Raw genomic sequence first — 18,215 nt, 5'->3', positions numbered from 1 at the left:
TCAACTGTCATTTTAAATCTAGTTGCTATCGAATTCCTACCTAAAGTGCAATGCAAGTTTACTGAGCTGGAAAAGTGTTTTTTTTTTTAAAACAGGCTGCATTTAAATAGCGCCTTTAATATCCAAGGCGTTTCACAAAGTGTTATCAAACAAAAAAAATGCTTCTCAAGAGCTATGCAGTAGAATCAAGATGTGCATCTGACAGGGGAGATAGTAGCTGCTCTCTCCAGAAGGAATCCAGAGAGACTGCGAGGCGCTGCTCCCCCCCCCCCCCCCGGGTCTGCCCGCCAGCAATTACCTATATTACGGCTAAAGGGATATGGAGAGAGAGCAGGAAAGGGGGGGTACTGAGGTGAATGATCAGCCATGATGTTACTGAATGGTGGTGCAGGCTCGAAGGGCCGAATGGCCTACCCCTGCACCTATTTTCTATGTTTCTACCTTCAGCGAGCAGCTCTGGCTGGGGGCGGGCACCGAGGTCCTGTGGATCACCATGTCCAGCCCGTTGTTGTGAATGTCACAGATCTGCTCCAGGACGTAGATGTTCTTGCCGGTGGTGATGGAGAGGCGGTTATCCTCGGACCAGCCGAGCGGCTCGGGGCCGCTCACCGGGTACTGGAGCTTGACGCTGGGCTCCCGCTTGCTGGTCAGCACCACCCCGCTGGCCGGGCTGCCGCCGCTGTTCTTTCTCTTCGCGGGGGCCGCCGATGCCGCCGCCATCTTGAACCATCTCCCCCCCCCCAAGTGACGCCATAACATTGCGACAGCCTACACCAAGAGGACCCTCCCCGCCTTGCTTAGCAACCAGGGCGCCCGCTGACATTGCCTGATATCACCAACCGACTTTTAAAAGAGCAATAATTCGGACTGAAAGAGCAACAAACACCATTTGCACGGAAACAAACTTGCAAACCACCGAAAATAATTGGAAGGAGAGTCCCCTCGGCCTATTCGCTTTGTTAAAATGCGGTTTATGACTTTATATTTAATGTGGTTTGTGGGTGAAGTAAAGCATCTTTGTGATTTATTCGAAGTTAAAGAAACACGTGGCTTCCAGTCGTTTCTGGCCGCCGAAGTTTTGGGGGATTTTTGACTCCGGGTCCCTCACGGGTAGCCCTTGTGCTCGAGGATCCAGCGAGCTTTTCATTTAAATTATCACAACCAGACATGGCGGATGATGGTGCTTTAATGTTAAATATTACCAACAACCCCAAAGCAGCCGTTTTCAATAAACGAAAGAAAAAGATCTATCCGCACAAGCCTCTGCCAAATGCAATAAGTTGGGTAAGATGTATTTTCAGGTGAATTCTGCGCAGTATTTTCATTGGCAGTGTTCTGTCAACGTTAAGAATAAATATTGCTTGCTGTAAGTGGTGGTAAAAGTGGCTACAGAGCAGCTAAGTTGGGGTGGAGAGTATTTTCTTTAAAGTGAGTTTGTTGTATGCAAGGAATGGTGGCTGATTGGCATGTGTTGTGGCATTTTCACCCATATTTAGAGATGAAGAAGGCGTTTCTTGGGCAAAAATTTGGCAGATGGAGTATAGTGTGGAAAAATGAAGGTTATCCACTTTGGTAGGAAAAATAAAAAAGCAAATTATTATTTAAGTAGGCAGAGATTACAAAATGCTGCGGAACAGAGGGATCTAGGTTTCCTTGTACGTGAAACTCTAAAAGTTAGTATACAGGTTCAGCAAGTAATCAGGAAGGCAAATGGAATGTTGGCCTTTATTGCAAGGGGGAAGAATAAAAGCAGAGATGTCCTGCTACAACTGTACAGGGCGTTGATGAGACCACACCTGGAGTATTGCGTACAGTATTGGTCTCCTTATTTAAGGAGGGATATACTTGCATTGGAGGCGGTTCAGAAGGTTCATGAGGTTGATTCCTGAGATGAAGGGGTTGTCATATGAAGAAAGGTTGAGCAGGTTGGGCCTATAATTAGAGTTTAGAATACTGAGAGGTGATCTTATTGAAAAGTATAAGATTCTGAAGGGGCTTGACAGGGTAGATGCAGAGAGGATGTTTGCTCTCGTAAGGGAATCTAGAACTAAGGGGCACAGGGGGAATAAGGGATTGCCCATTTAAAACGGAAATAAGGAAGAATTTCTTCTCTCAGAGTGTTGTGAATCTTTGGAATTCTCTGCCCCAGAGAGTTGTGTAGGCTGGGTCATTGAGTATATTTAAGGGGGAGCTAGACAGATTTTTGAAAGATAAGGGAGTCAAGGGTTATGGGAGAGGGCAGGGAAGTGGAGTTGAGACCAAGATCAGATCAGCCATGATCTTATTGAATGACTCGAGGGGCTAGATGGCCTACTCCTGCTCCTAGTTCTTATGTTCTTATTTTGGCTCATCCACCTCGAACAATCCAACACTCCAGTCATTGCTGCATCTAGTTGTTTCTTAACTGATTTTATGGTTTTTGCTTCTGCCACTCTGTTTGGAAGCCTGTTCCAATTGTTGATCATTCGCTGTGTTAAATGATGGAAGTAGATCAATGGGGCATGGGCTCAAACTAGCAAAAGGTGAACTTGTAATAAAAACAGAAATTGTTGGAAACACTCAGCAGGTCAGGCAGCATCTGTGGAGAGAGATAGAGAGTTAAGTTTTCAGGTTAAAGACCTTTTGTCAGAACTGACTCGAATTCTACTGTTTTGGCTCAGTTGTTGACATTGTTCGGGGCCCAGGAAAGACGAAGGCCCGGGGCAGCACGAGCCAGCCGACACTGTGATATGTGCGCGCTCGGTCCATGCAGCAGAGCTGGTCGCAAGTCGTCTTGGGTAATCCTTGCCACTGGACCAAGACCTAGCTCTGTCAAGCCCGTGTGGTGGCTGGTGTGCAACGGCCACCCCACGTTTTAAAAAAAAAAAAAAAATCCACACACAGGCATCTTCCACCCTCCAAGTTTGGGATCTGGAATGTTAGGTCCTTCATTGAAACACCTGTGAACTCATTCCTTTTTAGTGTGGAAGCTTCGAGGAATTGCCTATGATGATGATGACATTGTTGATTGCTGCTCTGCATTGTGTCGACTTCTTTCAACTTCATCTTTTACTATTTCACCACCATTCATGAAGTATGCTCGTGCTCATTTTTACTTACACTTGCATGCATTACATTTCATCTGCCAATGCCTGCCACACTTGCACATATTGGGCCGAAAATTGCGGCCTTGACAGGTCCGTACGAAGTGCGCCGGATCCGGCAAGACCTCGCAAAAGCCGGTTTTCGGGGCGAGATGCGCAAGCACTGAAAACCGGCTTTTCCGATCTGTCAAGCTTAACAGATTGAACGCATCCCCGGGAGAAGGACATTCACGCAGGAGAGATTGGGCTATTTGCTCAACTCATGCCCAGCAAATGTCCTTCAAACTTTTACGCCTGGTAAAAACAGGCGTTTGGCTATTTTTGCCAGTGTAAGAGTTTTAAAACATTTAAAAATTAAATTTCATCATTCATTTTTATGTTAAAATCCCTGTCCATTAAGGGTTTTTAACCCTATTAAAACAAAAAAAAACTCCCCCAAATATTTCTTTTTTCTAAAACGTTTAATTTCAATTAATTTTAAATATGTGAGGTGTTGTTTTTATTTATTATGCTGTGTTTCTTGTTTTAGGAGGGTTTTCTCATTGATAATAATGGGAACTCATAAAAACGGAGTTCCCATTTTTATCAACAAGAATACCTAGTGATTGGTGGTCCAGGCACACGTGACTCCAGCATTTCCGTACGTACAGAGTAGTCATCTCCCCATACGCTGCGCATCAAATAAAGGCATCCGACCGGAATTGAAGGTGCCTCTGTGACCACCAGATATTTTCATAAACATTTTTCAGGTCAGAGGCATTCGTCCGAAGGAAACCTCTGACCGCAATTTTCCCCCCATTTTGTTTTTCTTATTCTGTAATGTTTGGGCTGTTTTTTTTCACTGCCCCTCAGAGTATGGATATGACATCATCTGCAAATGAAGCCAACAAGTTTCAGATTTCAAGTCATTGATGTAAATTAGAAACACTAGTGAAAGAACTTGCATTTATATAGTGCTTTGCATGACCTCGACATTCTAAAATGCTTCTTGACCACTGAAATATTTTGGAAGTGCAGGTACTATTGTAATGTAGGGGAACACAGCAACCAATTTGCGCACTGCAAGTTCCCACAAACAACAATTAAATAAATCACCAGATAATCCATTTGACTGATGTTTAAGGGATAAATATTGGCTGGGACAGGCACCCTGTTCAGTTCTTATCCCCACCCTGATTTTACTCCTCTAACCAGTATCAGTTTTCCATCCTTCCCCCAGTTTCTTATCCATATCCAGGTTTTACCCTGAATCCCCACTGCTTTGAGCTTAATTAGCAATAGCTCATGTAGAACTTTATCAAATGCCTATTGTAAGTCTAACTACACAACGTCATAGGGTTTACCAATTTTCTCGATCCAATTCTCTCAGCTGACAGTGGTGACCCTTATAGAGTTTCACTTCCACTTGCAACCTTCTGGTACTTTGCCAAAACGTCTTTTCTTCTTGTTGAAGCTGAGACCATGTAAGGGTCAACAGGCTACTTCACCATAGAGGGTCTCACAGCTGATCCTGATCTTGTCCTTATCTGGTGTCCACATGGACTTTCCAGTAAGAATTACTAAATAGTAATCAGCAGCAGGAATCCTGCCTGAATTTATTTTTTCCTTTCTCCTTCATCTAGAGGCGCTGACCTGGCTGATGTCAGCAATCTCAGCACAGACCAACGAATAAACCCATGCCAATTCATTGTGTGGATGCATTACAACAGACACGTACACTGAACCTTCTAAAATAAGCATGCAACACCAGAATCCATTTTTTGTCTCATAATACTCCTGTGCAGCACCTTGGGACGTTTCACTACATTACAGGTGCTATATAAATACAAGTTGTTGTTGTTGAATGAAAGAAAATGTAAAAAAACGCATTTTCTTCGAAATTATTGTTTCTATCCTTGATGTCAACCTTTTCTACTAACAAGTCTGATTTTCTCTTTGTGATCTCGTGTCTTTTGCTACTGTTGGGAATTATCTGTCTGTATTAAAATTCTTGCGTAGTACTCCTGTCATTGTTTCTTACTGGAGTCATTCCTGCTGCCGATTAGTCTGCGATGTTACTTGGTTAACATGTACCATTCAGATGCTCACAGAAGTATATAATGCAACCGTTTTGTTTCCTACTTAGCTTTCTACTTTTAAATTATTGGGAGACAGAAAGAGAGCAGGGATGAATGCTGAGATTGTATTTGACCTTTGTCCATGAGCAATGCCACCCACACACAATCAGCTAGTTATTTATTTTACTTTTTCTTAAATCATCGCTGTTATACTTTGCTCTTCATTTCTTTCCCTCCACTCCCTTGGTGACACTCCTGACACATCCGCCCACCACTGCATTGGCACAAGTTGATGCTTGTCAAAAAAATAAGAGAAACATAACCTTTTCATAATTTATGTAAAAAGAAATTGGGAAAGAATGGAACATTGAAGGACAGACTCCGGATGTGGCTTAACATTTTACATGACTGGGGGAATCTGACCTGATGTAGAGTTTGCAACATTGTCTCTCAGCTATGCAGACCATATTTTGTAGCATTTGGTGTAACAAAATGTAAATCACTAATTCGGTAGGTATAGTGTTTTTGGAGAGAAGACTGGCGGGGAATCGGTTAATTAGCTTTTGAGAAGTTGGGCATGGTAGTGTAGTGGTTATGCTACTGAACCCAGATGCTTAGATTTAAAATCCCACCATGGCAAGTTGTGAAATGGAGTTCAATAAAGCTGGCCATTTGTGGGCCACCACCACAAAACACCACCATGAAAGTTGCCAGATTGTCGTAAGATCCTGGGTTTTTACAAGTCTGGTCTATACGTGACTCTAGTCCACAAAAAGTGCTTGGCTTTTATTGCCCTCTGAAGTGTCCTAGTCCACCACCACTTTCTTTGGATGACGGAAAGGGAATAAATTTGGCCACCATCTCCTTGGCCATTAAATGCAGCCTTAACAGCGTCACTCACATCTCCACGACACATGTTTTTAAAAACATACTTGATTGGGAGCGACATCAAAATGGATGACAGTTTGGGTAAAGATAGATTTTTTTTTTTAAATACTCGATGGCAGCATTGAGTACTCCAGGCCATATCCAGAATCATATTAATCAGATGCAACACAAAGCTGCTTCTACATTACCATGACAGTGTATCAGTCTGAATCATTGAAGAGGTTTTGCTGCGGCAAACTTGGTATTGTTAACTTCGAGTCATGTTGTTGGTATATAAAGTAATAAAGCAACCCTACCCACCCCAAAAGATTCATGGTGTCTACAGAGTTGCAGGAGAGGAGGGAGGGGTGCTGAGTATAATCTTTTCTTTGCTATCAGGACATTTTATCTCTAGGCTTTGACCGTTTCTCTACTGCTTTTAGAAAGCGACGCAGACCAATGGAGCCAAACATCGAGTACAGGGGAGCGCTAGAAGTGAGCCTTCCTCTTTAAAACGACCAAGCCAAACAATCCCTACAGCAAAAAGAAAATACAAGAACACCGAGAAACAACCTTCATCTGAACGGTTACCCAGCCTGGCTCCAAAGAAAAGGAAAGTCGAGGACGAGCCAGTGGAGCTTGAAGAGAAAAAGGGGGTGGCGCCTGTCAAAACCTCCTCTTTATTTAGAAACAACCCCGAGATCCCAGAGATACAGAGGTAGGAGCTGAGCATAAAATAGGGATTTTGTTATGAAATATATTTTCTATGCTTTTTTTCATCCCCAGAAAAGCACATCATCTTGACTTGGCCTTTATAAGCTGGAAAGTGGGACAGAGCCTGTCATCTGATTCCCAGTAATATTGCTTCTTGATCAGCAAAATAATTCTTTCTGGAAAGTATGTAGATGGTGGTGGGGGGAAGAGGGGGGATTATGTGAGTACAAGGCTGTGCTTGGTTGTGATGCCCCAAATGGCTGAATAGTCTGCCGCCTGTAACTGGAATGGTCGTCGTTCACATAGCCCACATGATGAGAGGCTGTTGGACAGGTACTGGAGTGCTATACTGGCACCCATGGAACCACATCCCAATATGAGTAAGCACCTTCACAAGAGAAGGCAAGAGCTTATTTCTTCCCATTCCTTTATGGAGTCTTCTAATCCAATGACCTTTCCCTGGCAGAGACGACGGGGCAGTGAATAAAATAGAAATGTGGAATAGTGGGAGAGGGAATCGGAAACAAAAAAATAATGGAAAACACGTATAGCAAAATGGAATAACAAGGTGATCGGAAATTCAAAAGAAAAATTACTTTCCTTGTGAATACAGTTTCAGTACATGGTTTTTAAATGGTCAGTTAGTCAATCTGAAGGCATATTTAATAATAAACTAAACTGGATTCATCATTTAAAGCCAACTACTAGAGAGTAATTTGCTTGTGAAAATTTTTGTGAATGTATATTTATCTTTACAAGTTTTCTCATTTTCTCCTTGTTCTGATTTTATTTTCAGACAGGCAGTGAAAACATTGAAGGAAAAGATTTTTACAACAAACTCTTTCAATGAGCTCAACCTCCATCCACACCTGGTCAGTAGAAAGTTTATTTCCCTTTGGTTATTCAACCATGAGGTTTGGAGCAGTGATGGACTGAAGTTGGACTGTTTGTTATCTGTGCGGGTACTTAATGTGTTGGTACTGGACCTATACTGATGACTGTAATTCTGATCTCGAGGTTTTAATTTTTAGTTTTACAGCAGGTGATTGTAAGAAACAAAATATGAACTGAAATGACTGGGGTAATTTGGATACAAGTCTCCTAATTAGGTTTGGTGTATTTGACCCCAAAAATAAATAACTGGTCTGTTAGTATAATTGGCCTGTGGACTGGTTTTAAACCGGTATGCGTAGTATAAGATTATGAGGGGGCTTGACAAGGTGGATGCAGAGAGGATGTTTCCGCTGATAGGGGAGTCTAGAACTATAGGGCATAATCTTAGACTAAGAGGCCGTCCATTTAAAACTGAGATGAGGAGAAATTTCTTCTCTCAGAGGGTTGTGGATCTGTGGAATTCGCTGCCTCAGAGAGCTGTGGAAGCTGGGACATTGAATAAATTTAAGACAGAAATCGACAGTTTCTTAAACGATAAGGGAATAAAGGGTTATGGGGAGCGGGCAGGGAAGTGGACCTGAGTCCATGATCGGATCAGCCATGATCGTATTAAATGGCGGAGCAGGCTCGAGGGGCCGTATGGCCTCCTCCTGCTCCTATTTCTTATGTTCTTATTGAAGAGCTGCATGGGTACCTCCAATTCGCAGGAGCTGCTGTATTTGGAGGTTTGCATTCAGTGATCATCCATAATTGGCTTGTGTAATGTTTGAGGACTGTGGGATAGAAGATCATTTTAAACTAGATTCACTGTGCAAAATTCATCATCCTCTTTAGTCAAAGACTCTTTTTCTGCCTTATTATTCAGGTCTCCACACTCAACAATGTCCTGAAGCTCTCTAACATGACCAGGTAGGGCCCTGAACCCTTAATTTTTTTTATATTGCGTAACACGTTTGTAAACCATGAAGCTTTTGCTGCAATGGAGATTCTTAGCCATGCTCAAAAATGATATAACCCATGGATTCCATGTGCCTGTATCAGTTCAGCAAGATCAGTCTACGGGCCCGAAATTGGTGGACTTACCGTCCGCTGCCGCTGAGTTTTCTCGGTCTCCCTGGTTCCTGGGCGGTCTCCCCTCCGAGCGAATTTGGTGGAGTCCTCTCGCCGGCAGGGAGAAGACCGCTGGGAACCGTCCCCTGGCGTGCGTCGCCCAGAAGAGTCCTTCCTCCCACCCGCTGAGCTGCCAGCTTGGTCCGGGCGGTCCTCCACTCCAGCATGCCGCGTGGAGGCAGGTCAGTATGAAGATCCTCAAAAAAAGGTTTGTTCACTTCTTTTCTTTTCTTTTTTTTGCAGGGATTTAGGTGGATGGAGTCCCCTGAAGGATTTCCGTGAGGTTTTTTAATGTTTTGAAAATGTTTTACTTTAGCAGTTCCCCGCCCCCCCCCCCCCCCCCCCCGGGCCCGACTCAATCCTCGGCGGTACATTTGCTGCCGAGAATGGGAGCTAACGCCCAGATTTGGCGGGGAAGTCCCATTTTTGCCGCTGGGCGGTCTTTTCCAGATTTTTTTTCATGAAACTTCCGCCTAAAGTACCGTCAGGATCTCAGCGGTCCTTTGGGCGGGACTTAGCTTTCACCAATTTCAGGCCCAAAATTTGTGTTTCTTTTAGGAAATCTTATTTGAAACAATCCAGTGTTTTTCTTTTATCTGTAATGTCTGTAAGCTTGTAATGTTTGTAGCTCCACACTGTGGATGTGGACATATTGTATACTGCAAGTGCAGGGTTAATAATAAACAGAACCAGGCAGATCTCCGGAGGCTTCCGAGAGAGCTGCCTGCCATGTTGGGAGCTGTGTGTGCTGTACTCTGTGAATAAATCACATTTGGCAGCGAGATGGGAATTTTTCGGATGATTTAAAGCTTAAATTTTGTTGGTGAAGGATTCAACCAGCCGACAGAGAGACTTTGGAAGTTTCTGTCTTTGGAAAAAAGCTACAAAATCCGAGGTAAAATACAGCACATGGTGTGAACAGCTAGAGATTAAAATGACAGGTGTATTGGGACATTTGGGGGAATATAGACACGGCCGGGACCATTTTAAAGCGTATGCGGATCGGCTAGAAATGTATTTCATTGCAAATAACATAATCGAAGTTCCAGACAATGCAGTCAAGATCCGGGCTGTGTTGGAACGTAAGAGAGCGATCTTATTATCGGAGGCAGGCCTGGCATTATATGACACCCTTGTAAATCTGCTTGTGCCTGACAAGCCAAAGAACACAGTGCTTAAAGAGATTTTAACGAAGCTGGAGCAGCACTATAACCCCAAACCATTAGAAATTGCTGAAAGCTATCGTTTTGGGATTCGGAATCAAAAGGTTGATGAAAGTATCAGTGATTACATCGTAGCATTAAAAAAGCAATCGATGCACTGTAATTTTGGAAACTTTCAAAACCGCGCATTACAGGATCGTTTTGTTTGTGGGGTGAAAAATGATGTGATCAGAAGGAAAGTTATTGACGACAGATGACTTGACTTTTGAGATTGCTTGTCCGACAGCGAGGTCGATGGGCATGGCTGAACAATATTCCCGAGAATTAAATAATAATTACGATCGTCAGTCAACCGAGGTAAATCACCTGCAGGTTCAAGGTAAAAGATGGTGGGGGCCCATAGTCTCAGAAACTGGAAATTCTAACAGAGCGTCGAAATCGTGCTATAGGTGCCTGGGACAACACATTGCTCAAAATTGTCCATACGCGAAGGCAGAGTGTTCTGCAGAAAGACTGGGCATCTTGCGAAGGCATGCCGACTGAAGGGTAAACCAGTTTTTAAAGCTATGAGTCCAGCGTTCAAAGCTATGAGTAGAAATCCCAAGAGACTACATAGCACGGAAGAACAACAACAGGACGAGGAGATGTTAGAGTTACACGTCATCAGGAGCACGAAGTTAACGGACAGCGATTCGGAAAGCATCAAAATCCACATAGATGTTGCAGAATTCAAGATACCAATGGAAATTGACACGGGTGCATCCGTGAGTGTAGTACCGGAGTCACTATACCGTGACAAATTGCGTGATTTTCAACTGGAGAAATCCAAAGTAGAGCTGCGAGGTTACTTGGGAGAGAAAATTCCGGTGGCAGGTCGTATCACCGTACCGGTGAAATATAAAGATCAATTTTAGAACTTGTCTCTAATAGTAGTGAAAGGAGACAAGCCTGCCTTACTAGGAGGAAATTGGTTGAGCTCACTGAAGCTGGATTGGAGTAAGATTTTCTGTGTGGAAGTGAGATTTTCATCAATGGATGAGGTTATCAAGAAGTATCCGAAGGTGTTCTGTGAAACGGGCAGTCCGATCCAAGGCTTCAAGGCGAGTGTCAGAGTACAGAAGGACGCTAGATCGGTTTACTACAAGCCATGTTCCTTGCCATATGCATTCAAGGAGAAAGTTGAGCAAGAACTCAAAAGACTAGAGACTGAGAACATTATTTGTAAGATAGATCGATGCAATTGGGCTACACCCATTGTTGTTGTACCTAAGTCCGATGGTAAAGTAAGATTGTGTGGTGATTATAAAGTAACCGTAAACCAGGTTCTAGAGGGTAATGTCCCCAATACATTGCCGAATATAGAAGATTTGTTCACAACACTGACAGGTGGTTAGATCTTCTCAAAACTGGATCTTACGAATGCCTACTTACAGCTTGAACTAGATGAGAAGTCCAAGTCATATTTGTCTATAAATACTCATCTAGGCCTATATCAATTTAATAGGCTACCGTTTGGAGTGTCTTCTGCCACTGCCATATTCCAAGGGGTAATGAACCAGATTTTGCATGGTATTGAAGGGGTAGTATGTTATTTGGATGACATACAAATTTCAGCACCAAATAGGCAAATTCATAATAACATGTTGAATGAAGTCCTCAAACGGCTAGAGAAGCACAGAGTACGAGTGTCAGCTCGTAAGTGTGATTTATTTAAAAACTCAGTAGAGTACTTAAGGTACAGAGTAGACAAAGATGGTTTACATCCAACCATGGAAAAATTGGATGCAATTAGAAATGCACCCACTCCCAGGAATGTCATTGAATTTCGTTCATTCTTGGGTCTTTTGAACTATTATGGGAAGTTCGTACCAAATTTGGCTACAGTATTACATCCACTGAATGAACTTTTGAAAAAACAGGTCCATTGGAAGTGGTCAAAAGAATGCGATACAGCATTCAAGGAGTGTAAAAGCAAATTGGTCGAGAGCACCATGTTAGTTCACTATGACATATCTAAGGAGATTAAGCTAGCATGTGATGCCTCTCCGTATGGAGTTGGGGCAGTAATCTCTCATGTATTAAGTAGTGGGGAGAAGAGACCAATTGCTTTTGCTTCACAAACTCGCAGTGCCAGTGAGAGTAATTATGCGCAAATTGAAAGGGAAGCTTTGGCATTAATTTTTGGGGTCAAGAAGTTTCACAAATACTTGTATGGTCGTAAGTTTACCATCATTACGGACCATAAGTCCCTAACAGCAATCCTCCATCCAAAGTCCCCAGTTCCAACATTAGCTGCAGCCCGAATGCAGAGATGGGCTTTGATTTTGTCAGCATATACATATGATATTGAATACAGACGATCAGCTGATCACAATAATGCTGATGCAATGTCTAGATTGCCTTCCCCATCACAAGTTACACCCGATAGGGAAGAAGTTTTTTATTTTTCATACATTGATGAACTGCCAGTCACAGCGGAAGAGATTGGTAGAGCAACCAAACATGACCCAGTGATGTCAAAGGTGTATGAGTATATTGCAAATGGATGGCCAAACCAGGTAACAGACAAAGATACACATCCATTCTTCATTCGTAGGAATGAATTATCAGTCAATAAAGATTGTATCATGTGGGGTACAAGAGTGGTTATACCAAATAAATTCAGGTCCAAATTATTAGGAGACCTCCATGACCAACACCTGGGAATGTGCTTGACCAAGAGTTTTGCACGCAGTTATTTATGGTGGCCAGGTCTTGATAAAGATATAGAATACATCGTGAGTCAGTGTACGACATGTCAATCGGTAAGCAAGCAAGCAACCACCACCAGTACCATTACAGCCATGGAAATGGCCTCCCAAGGTGTGGCAAAGGCTACATATTGATTTTGCTGAGTTAGAAGGACAACAATTGTTCATTGTGATTGATAGCCATTCGAAGTGGGTTGAGGTGTTTCCAATGTGGAAAGTAACAACAAGTAAAACGTTGGACATTTTACGAAAATTATTTTCTTCATTTGGCCTCCCTGAAGAAATTGTTTCGGATAATGGACCACAATTTAGTTCAGAAGAATTTGCACAATTCACGAGCAAAAATGGTGTGAAACATACCAAGGTTCCACCATACCATTCGGCTTCGAATAGTGCAGCAGAGCGCACTGTACAAATTGTAAAACGTGCCCTTATAAAACAAATGCTAGATCCAAATCCAAGGAAAGGACAGTTGTCATTGGATCACAAATTGGCTAATTTTTTGATTACATATCGAAATACTCCTCCTACAACTACTGGTAGAACTCCAACAGAGTTGTTTCTCAAACGACAGCCACGAACCAGATTCTCGTTGTTAAAGCCAAATTTGGCACAGTCGGTAGAAGAGACACAATTAAGACAGAAAGAGAATCATGATGGAGGTAGAGTAAAAGAGAGAAGTGTGAAATTAAACCAGAAGGTGAGAGTGAAGAACCATCACCATAAATGGTTAAAGTGGTTACCAGGAAGAGTGGTGAAGATATGTGGTCCTCGCATATATTTGGTAAAGATGTTTGATAATGGACAGGTTAGGTTTGTTCATATTGATCATATTTTACCTACAGGCATGGAAGGAGTTGAAGGTGGGAATAATTCAATTATTTCTGACTCATCAGATAGTTTTGATACACCAGTAGCAAATCCTAAATCCAATGTAATGGAAACAAATCCAGGAGAGAATCAGAATGAAAGTCTGAATCCGAGTCAGGAAAACAAAGAGCCTGAAGTTAGAGTGAGTTCAAATGAAAATCAAGGAAATTCCATGGAGGAAAACATTCCTCAGGATGAGCCTCAAATAAGTTTAGATTCGACACCATGTTTGGAAGGATCTGTTCAAGAGCGAAGGTATCCACTTCGAAACAGAAAACAAGTGATAAAGTTAAATTTGTAAATATGGAAAAAAATAAGTTTATATCCTGTGTTATGTATAAACATGAAAGTTATGTATGATGTTTGTTATGATGGTTTCTTCATTAAGGAGGGAGAAGTGTCATGTTTGTAAGCTTGTAATGTTTGTAGCTCCACACTGTGGATGTGGACGTATTGTGTACTGCAAGTGCAGGGTTAATAATAAACAGAACTTGGCAGATTTCCGGAGGCTTCCGAGAGAGCTGCCTGCCATGTTGGGAGCTGTGTGTGCTGTGCTCTGTGAATATATCACATTATCAAAATCTAATGATAGCCTGAGAATACCAGTCTGATATTAGATAAACTTATGTGCATACAGACAAAGATTTATATTTTCAGTGCAAGAAGTAAAAGCATTATAGCTATAACTTAAAGCTTCCAATAATGAATCCAACATTTAGTGTCCATTATAGAATCATAGAATGATACAGCACGGAAGGAGACCATTCGCCCATCATGCCTGTGCCGGCTCTTTGGTAGAGCTACCCAATTAGTCCCAATTCCCCTGCTCTTTCCCCATAGCCATGTCATTTTTTCCGTTCAATTATATATCCAATTCCCTTTTGAAAGTTATTGTTGCATCTGCTTCTACCAACCTTTCAAGCAGTGCATTCCAGATCCCACCAACTCGCTCTCGCTATGTAAAAAAAATTATCTCCTCATGTCACCTTTGGTTTTTTTGCCAGTCATCTTAAATTTGTGCTCTCTGGTTACCAACCCTTCTGCCATTGGAAAAAGTTGTTCCTTATTAACTCCAATCAAAAACCCATTTCCTCCATTACCTGGATCTAAAAAATTTTTAACGTTGTATAATTTCTTGCCAGTCTATAATTACTAATAAATTGTATGTTGGCTTGATTCAGGTGGTAGCACATTCATCTGTGGTTCAGAAGGTTGTGGGTTTGAGCATCTGCCAAGACTTGAGCTCATATTCTAACTCGACAGAGAGAGTGACGTATAATCGGAGGAGTTGTCCTTGAGATGAGACATGAAACCAAAGTTCCATCATTTTTTTAAATTCATTTACGGGATGTGGGCATCGCTGGCACTTATTGCCCATCCCTAATTGCCCTTGAGAAGGTGGTGATGAGCCGCCGCCTTGAATCGCTGTAATCCCTGTGGTAAAGGTACTCCCACAGTGCTGACTTTGTCGTAGCAGTTTGGTACAGAGTGGCTCGCTCGGCTATTTCAGAGGGTAGTTAAGAGTCAGCTACATTGCTGTGGGTCTGGAGTCACATATAGGCCGGACCAGGTAAGGACAGCAGATTTCCTTCCCTAAAGGACATTAGTGAACCATTTGGTTTTTTCCAACAATCCGGTAGTTTCATGGTCACCATTACTGATACTAGCTTTCTCCTCTCTCCCTGATTTATTTAATTAACTGAATTTAAATTCCCCCAGGTCTCTGGATTACTAGTCCAGTAACATAACCACTGTGCCACTGTTTAGGTGGCTGTTTTAGCTCCCTTTGCACAATTTAAAGAACACTTAGTTCTCCTGGTATCATGGTCAGCATTCCTCCTTCAACTAATACCAGCAGAAACAGATTAAACAGTCATTTATCTCGTTGCTTTTTCAGAGAATCATTGAATGGTTACAACACAGAAGGAGGCCATTTGCGGGGCATTGTTGATGCAAAATGACATTAACAGTCACTACTCTACCAAAAAGTAACTCATTGTGTGAAGCACTTTTAGATGTTTTGCTGACATAGTAAGGTGCAGTATAAATGCAAATTCTACTTTTTACTATAATAAAAGCAGAAAATGCTGACAATGCACAGCTGGTCTGTCAACATCAAAAATACTGTTTCTACCGTTTTCTGTTTTTAGTTCAGATTTTCAGCATTTGCAGTATTTTCCTTTTCATCTGTTTCTATATGTGTAAGTGCAATGCTCAGCCAACTGTAAAACCCCCACTGAATGACCATAGGCGTTAAACTGAAGAAAGAGTATTCTCCTCAGTTGATTTTAAAAATAATAATCCTTCATAATCGGCTTTTTTTTCTTTTCCTTGAAGCATTCAGAAGCTAGCAATTCCAGTGCTGCTTGATGGGAAAGATACTCTGGTACAGTCCCAGACTGGCTCAGGTATTTGATGCAATTTAAAAAATATATAATATAATGTGTATTTTCATAGGTTGCAGTAGTCAAATAAAACTTCAAAAGGTGGCTAAAAACAGCTGAAATATGATAAGTCAATAGCACTAAGACAAGAGGAAGGTGGTGTTCTGTAAAGAATGAAAGGGCGATAGACTGGCTGTCGCTGTTTGCTTTGACACTGGGGGGTCAAAATTTGGTGCCGCTATTTTTGAGGGAGTGTCACCGTCCCGAGTGCTGATTTTAATGTCGGGCGTGAAGTGCAGGCTCCGACTGCCAAATTCAGTTTTTACGCCCAAAGATGAGAGAGCAGCGCCAAAAAGTGGCGTTGCACACTCGTCCTCGAGCGGGAGCTCAGGAGGCCGACTGAATTTCGCATCGGGGAGGTTGCTGCCATGCTAGAAGAAAAAAGCGTGAAGAAAAAAATAACTAAAACTTCTCCGATCCACACACACACTTCCCCACTCTTAAAACTAATGAAAACATGCAGAAATAAATAAAGAGTAAAACTTACCTTCCTTTTCTGTCCGATTCCACCCGAGAACCGCTCTTTAACCACCACTTTTTCAGGCTGTACGGCCGCCTGCCAATACGGCAGCCGTACAAAGCAAATAACACAAAAAAGAGGCGTCCAAGAGGTGTTGTACGCTGGACGACGTCACCACATGGGTGGTGGTAGTTGGCGCAGCGGTTCCTTTTGGCGCCTCTGCAAAAGAGTCTACTTAATTTCAACCGGGACGTGGACGCCGCTTAATGACGACGGTAAGCCTTTGCCGCCTGCCGGCAGCGGCGTCCACAACCAAATTTCGACCCCTGGGAGTTGATTAGTATGAAATAATATTTTTAATGTTTAATTTGTGTGTCAAACTAACAATGAATTCATAAGCTTACTAAAAGTTCCTATGAAATTACGCCCATTTAATATGCATATCTTTCATTGAATACCATGACATTATGTTGGTAGAATAAAAATAATGACCGTGTTGTCAGCATGCTGAACATCATCTGCAGTGCATTTTGTTTAAATATAATGTAGGACTCTTGACAGTCAAAAGCAGAAAGGAACAGCGTAATGTTACAGGCTATTCGTGTGATCATTGTGTATCCACTCGTGATTGATCTCGGGGACTTTAAAGTGTGGATGCACATTTCTATATAAATAATAATTTGGGAATTTTGAATAATTATCTTTGCGCTGCACGTTTATGGAAACCTTTCACAATTAGTGAGATGAAGGCCCTAGCATATGGTCAACTGACATCGACATAGTGTTTTCAGTGAGAACTAGTTCAACAGATCGGCATATAGCTATGATTCTGGAGGCTGTTCTGAATCAGCCAACCATTGCATAACTGTACAAGTTGAATACTTGGTGCCGAGAGGTACCAGTAAATCATAGAAGATTAACCAAAAAAAAATGTTGATTAAGCAATTTTAGTATGATAACCCTTCTGTGTATCTCTCTAATTAAAAAAAAATTAAGTTTTGCTTTTCAATGGATAAGGATTGAGCTGAATGAATTCATCTAAAAAATCTGAAGCTATAATTTTCGGTTTGGTTAATTAGTGTGTAACAGCAGCTGATTATTGCAAAGGGGGTAAAAATCAGTGTCGCTTGTCCAATCTCACTTTGTCATTTATATGCAGGCAAAACATTAGCATATGGTGTCCCTCTGGTCCAGTCCTTGCAGTCTGTTCAACCTAAAATCCAGGTAAGTTATAAGCCTGATGATCAGTAAATATTTGAGTGCTAACTGTTGCACAGTATCTTTGGTTTTATGCACAAGGTGTGATGGGGTTGTAATTGGTTACATAGTGCAACTGTACCTGTGATATCTGCACTCCTCTAATTCTGCCCTATTGAACATTCCTGATTATAATCGTTCCAACATTGGTGGCTGCACCTTCTGTTGCCTGGGCCCTAAGCTCTGGAACTCCCTCCCTAAACCTCTCCGCCGCTCTACCTCTTTAAGACGCTCCTTAAAACCTACCTCTTTGATCAAGCTTTTGATCATCTACCCTAATTTCTCCTTATGTGGCACGGTGTTACATTTTTTGTCTTGTAACACTCCTATGAAGCGCCTTGGGACATTTTACTACGTTAAAGGCACTATATAAATACAAGTTGTTGTACCTACTAAAATTCATGGAAAATTCTGGAAGTAAAACCTATGAAGGACAGTGTGGTTGGCAACATTGATTGCAACTGTTAATGTGATTTATTTTGTGGTTGGCAGTGGTCCAGTGTACAGAAGTGAAAGAGATTAACCTATTCCTGCAGTTATTATAGT

General features: G+C 42.0%; 2 protein-coding genes across 2 annotated transcripts in view; one reads left to right on the top strand and one right to left on the bottom strand.

The window, feature by feature from the left end:
- Positions 1 to 731, bottom strand: part of gtf3c4 (general transcription factor IIIC, polypeptide 4) — a 28,261-nt gene extending 27,530 nt beyond the window's left edge. Inside the window, exon 1 of the mRNA XM_070863376.1 lies at positions 442 to 731. Within this exon, the coding sequence (XP_070719477.1) occupies positions 442 to 720 (279 nt within the window). The 5' untranslated portion in view covers positions 721 to 731. The remainder of the gene's footprint in view (positions 1 to 441) is intronic.
- A 73-nt stretch (positions 732 to 804) lies between these two features.
- Positions 805 to 18,215, top strand: part of ddx31 (DEAD (Asp-Glu-Ala-Asp) box polypeptide 31) — a 120,088-nt gene continuing 102,677 nt past the window's right edge. Inside the window, exons 1-6 of the mRNA XM_070863375.1 lie at positions 805 to 1,284; positions 6,451 to 6,725; positions 7,518 to 7,593; positions 8,481 to 8,524; positions 15,846 to 15,916; positions 17,572 to 17,636. Coding sequence (XP_070719476.1) covers positions 1,168 to 1,284; positions 6,451 to 6,725; positions 7,518 to 7,593; positions 8,481 to 8,524; positions 15,846 to 15,916; positions 17,572 to 17,636 — 648 coding nt within the window. The 5' untranslated portion in view covers positions 805 to 1,167. The remainder of the gene's footprint in view (positions 1,285 to 6,450; positions 6,726 to 7,517; positions 7,594 to 8,480; positions 8,525 to 15,845; positions 15,917 to 17,571; positions 17,637 to 18,215) is intronic.

The sequence above is a fragment of the Pristiophorus japonicus genome, chromosome 20 (genome assembly GCF_044704955.1).
Source record: "Pristiophorus japonicus isolate sPriJap1 chromosome 20, sPriJap1.hap1, whole genome shotgun sequence".
NCBI lineage: Eukaryota > Metazoa > Chordata > Chondrichthyes > Pristiophoridae > Pristiophorus > Pristiophorus japonicus.
The sequence above is the reverse complement of the archived record's forward strand: the minus strand, read 5'-3'. Positions and strand labels throughout refer to the sequence as shown.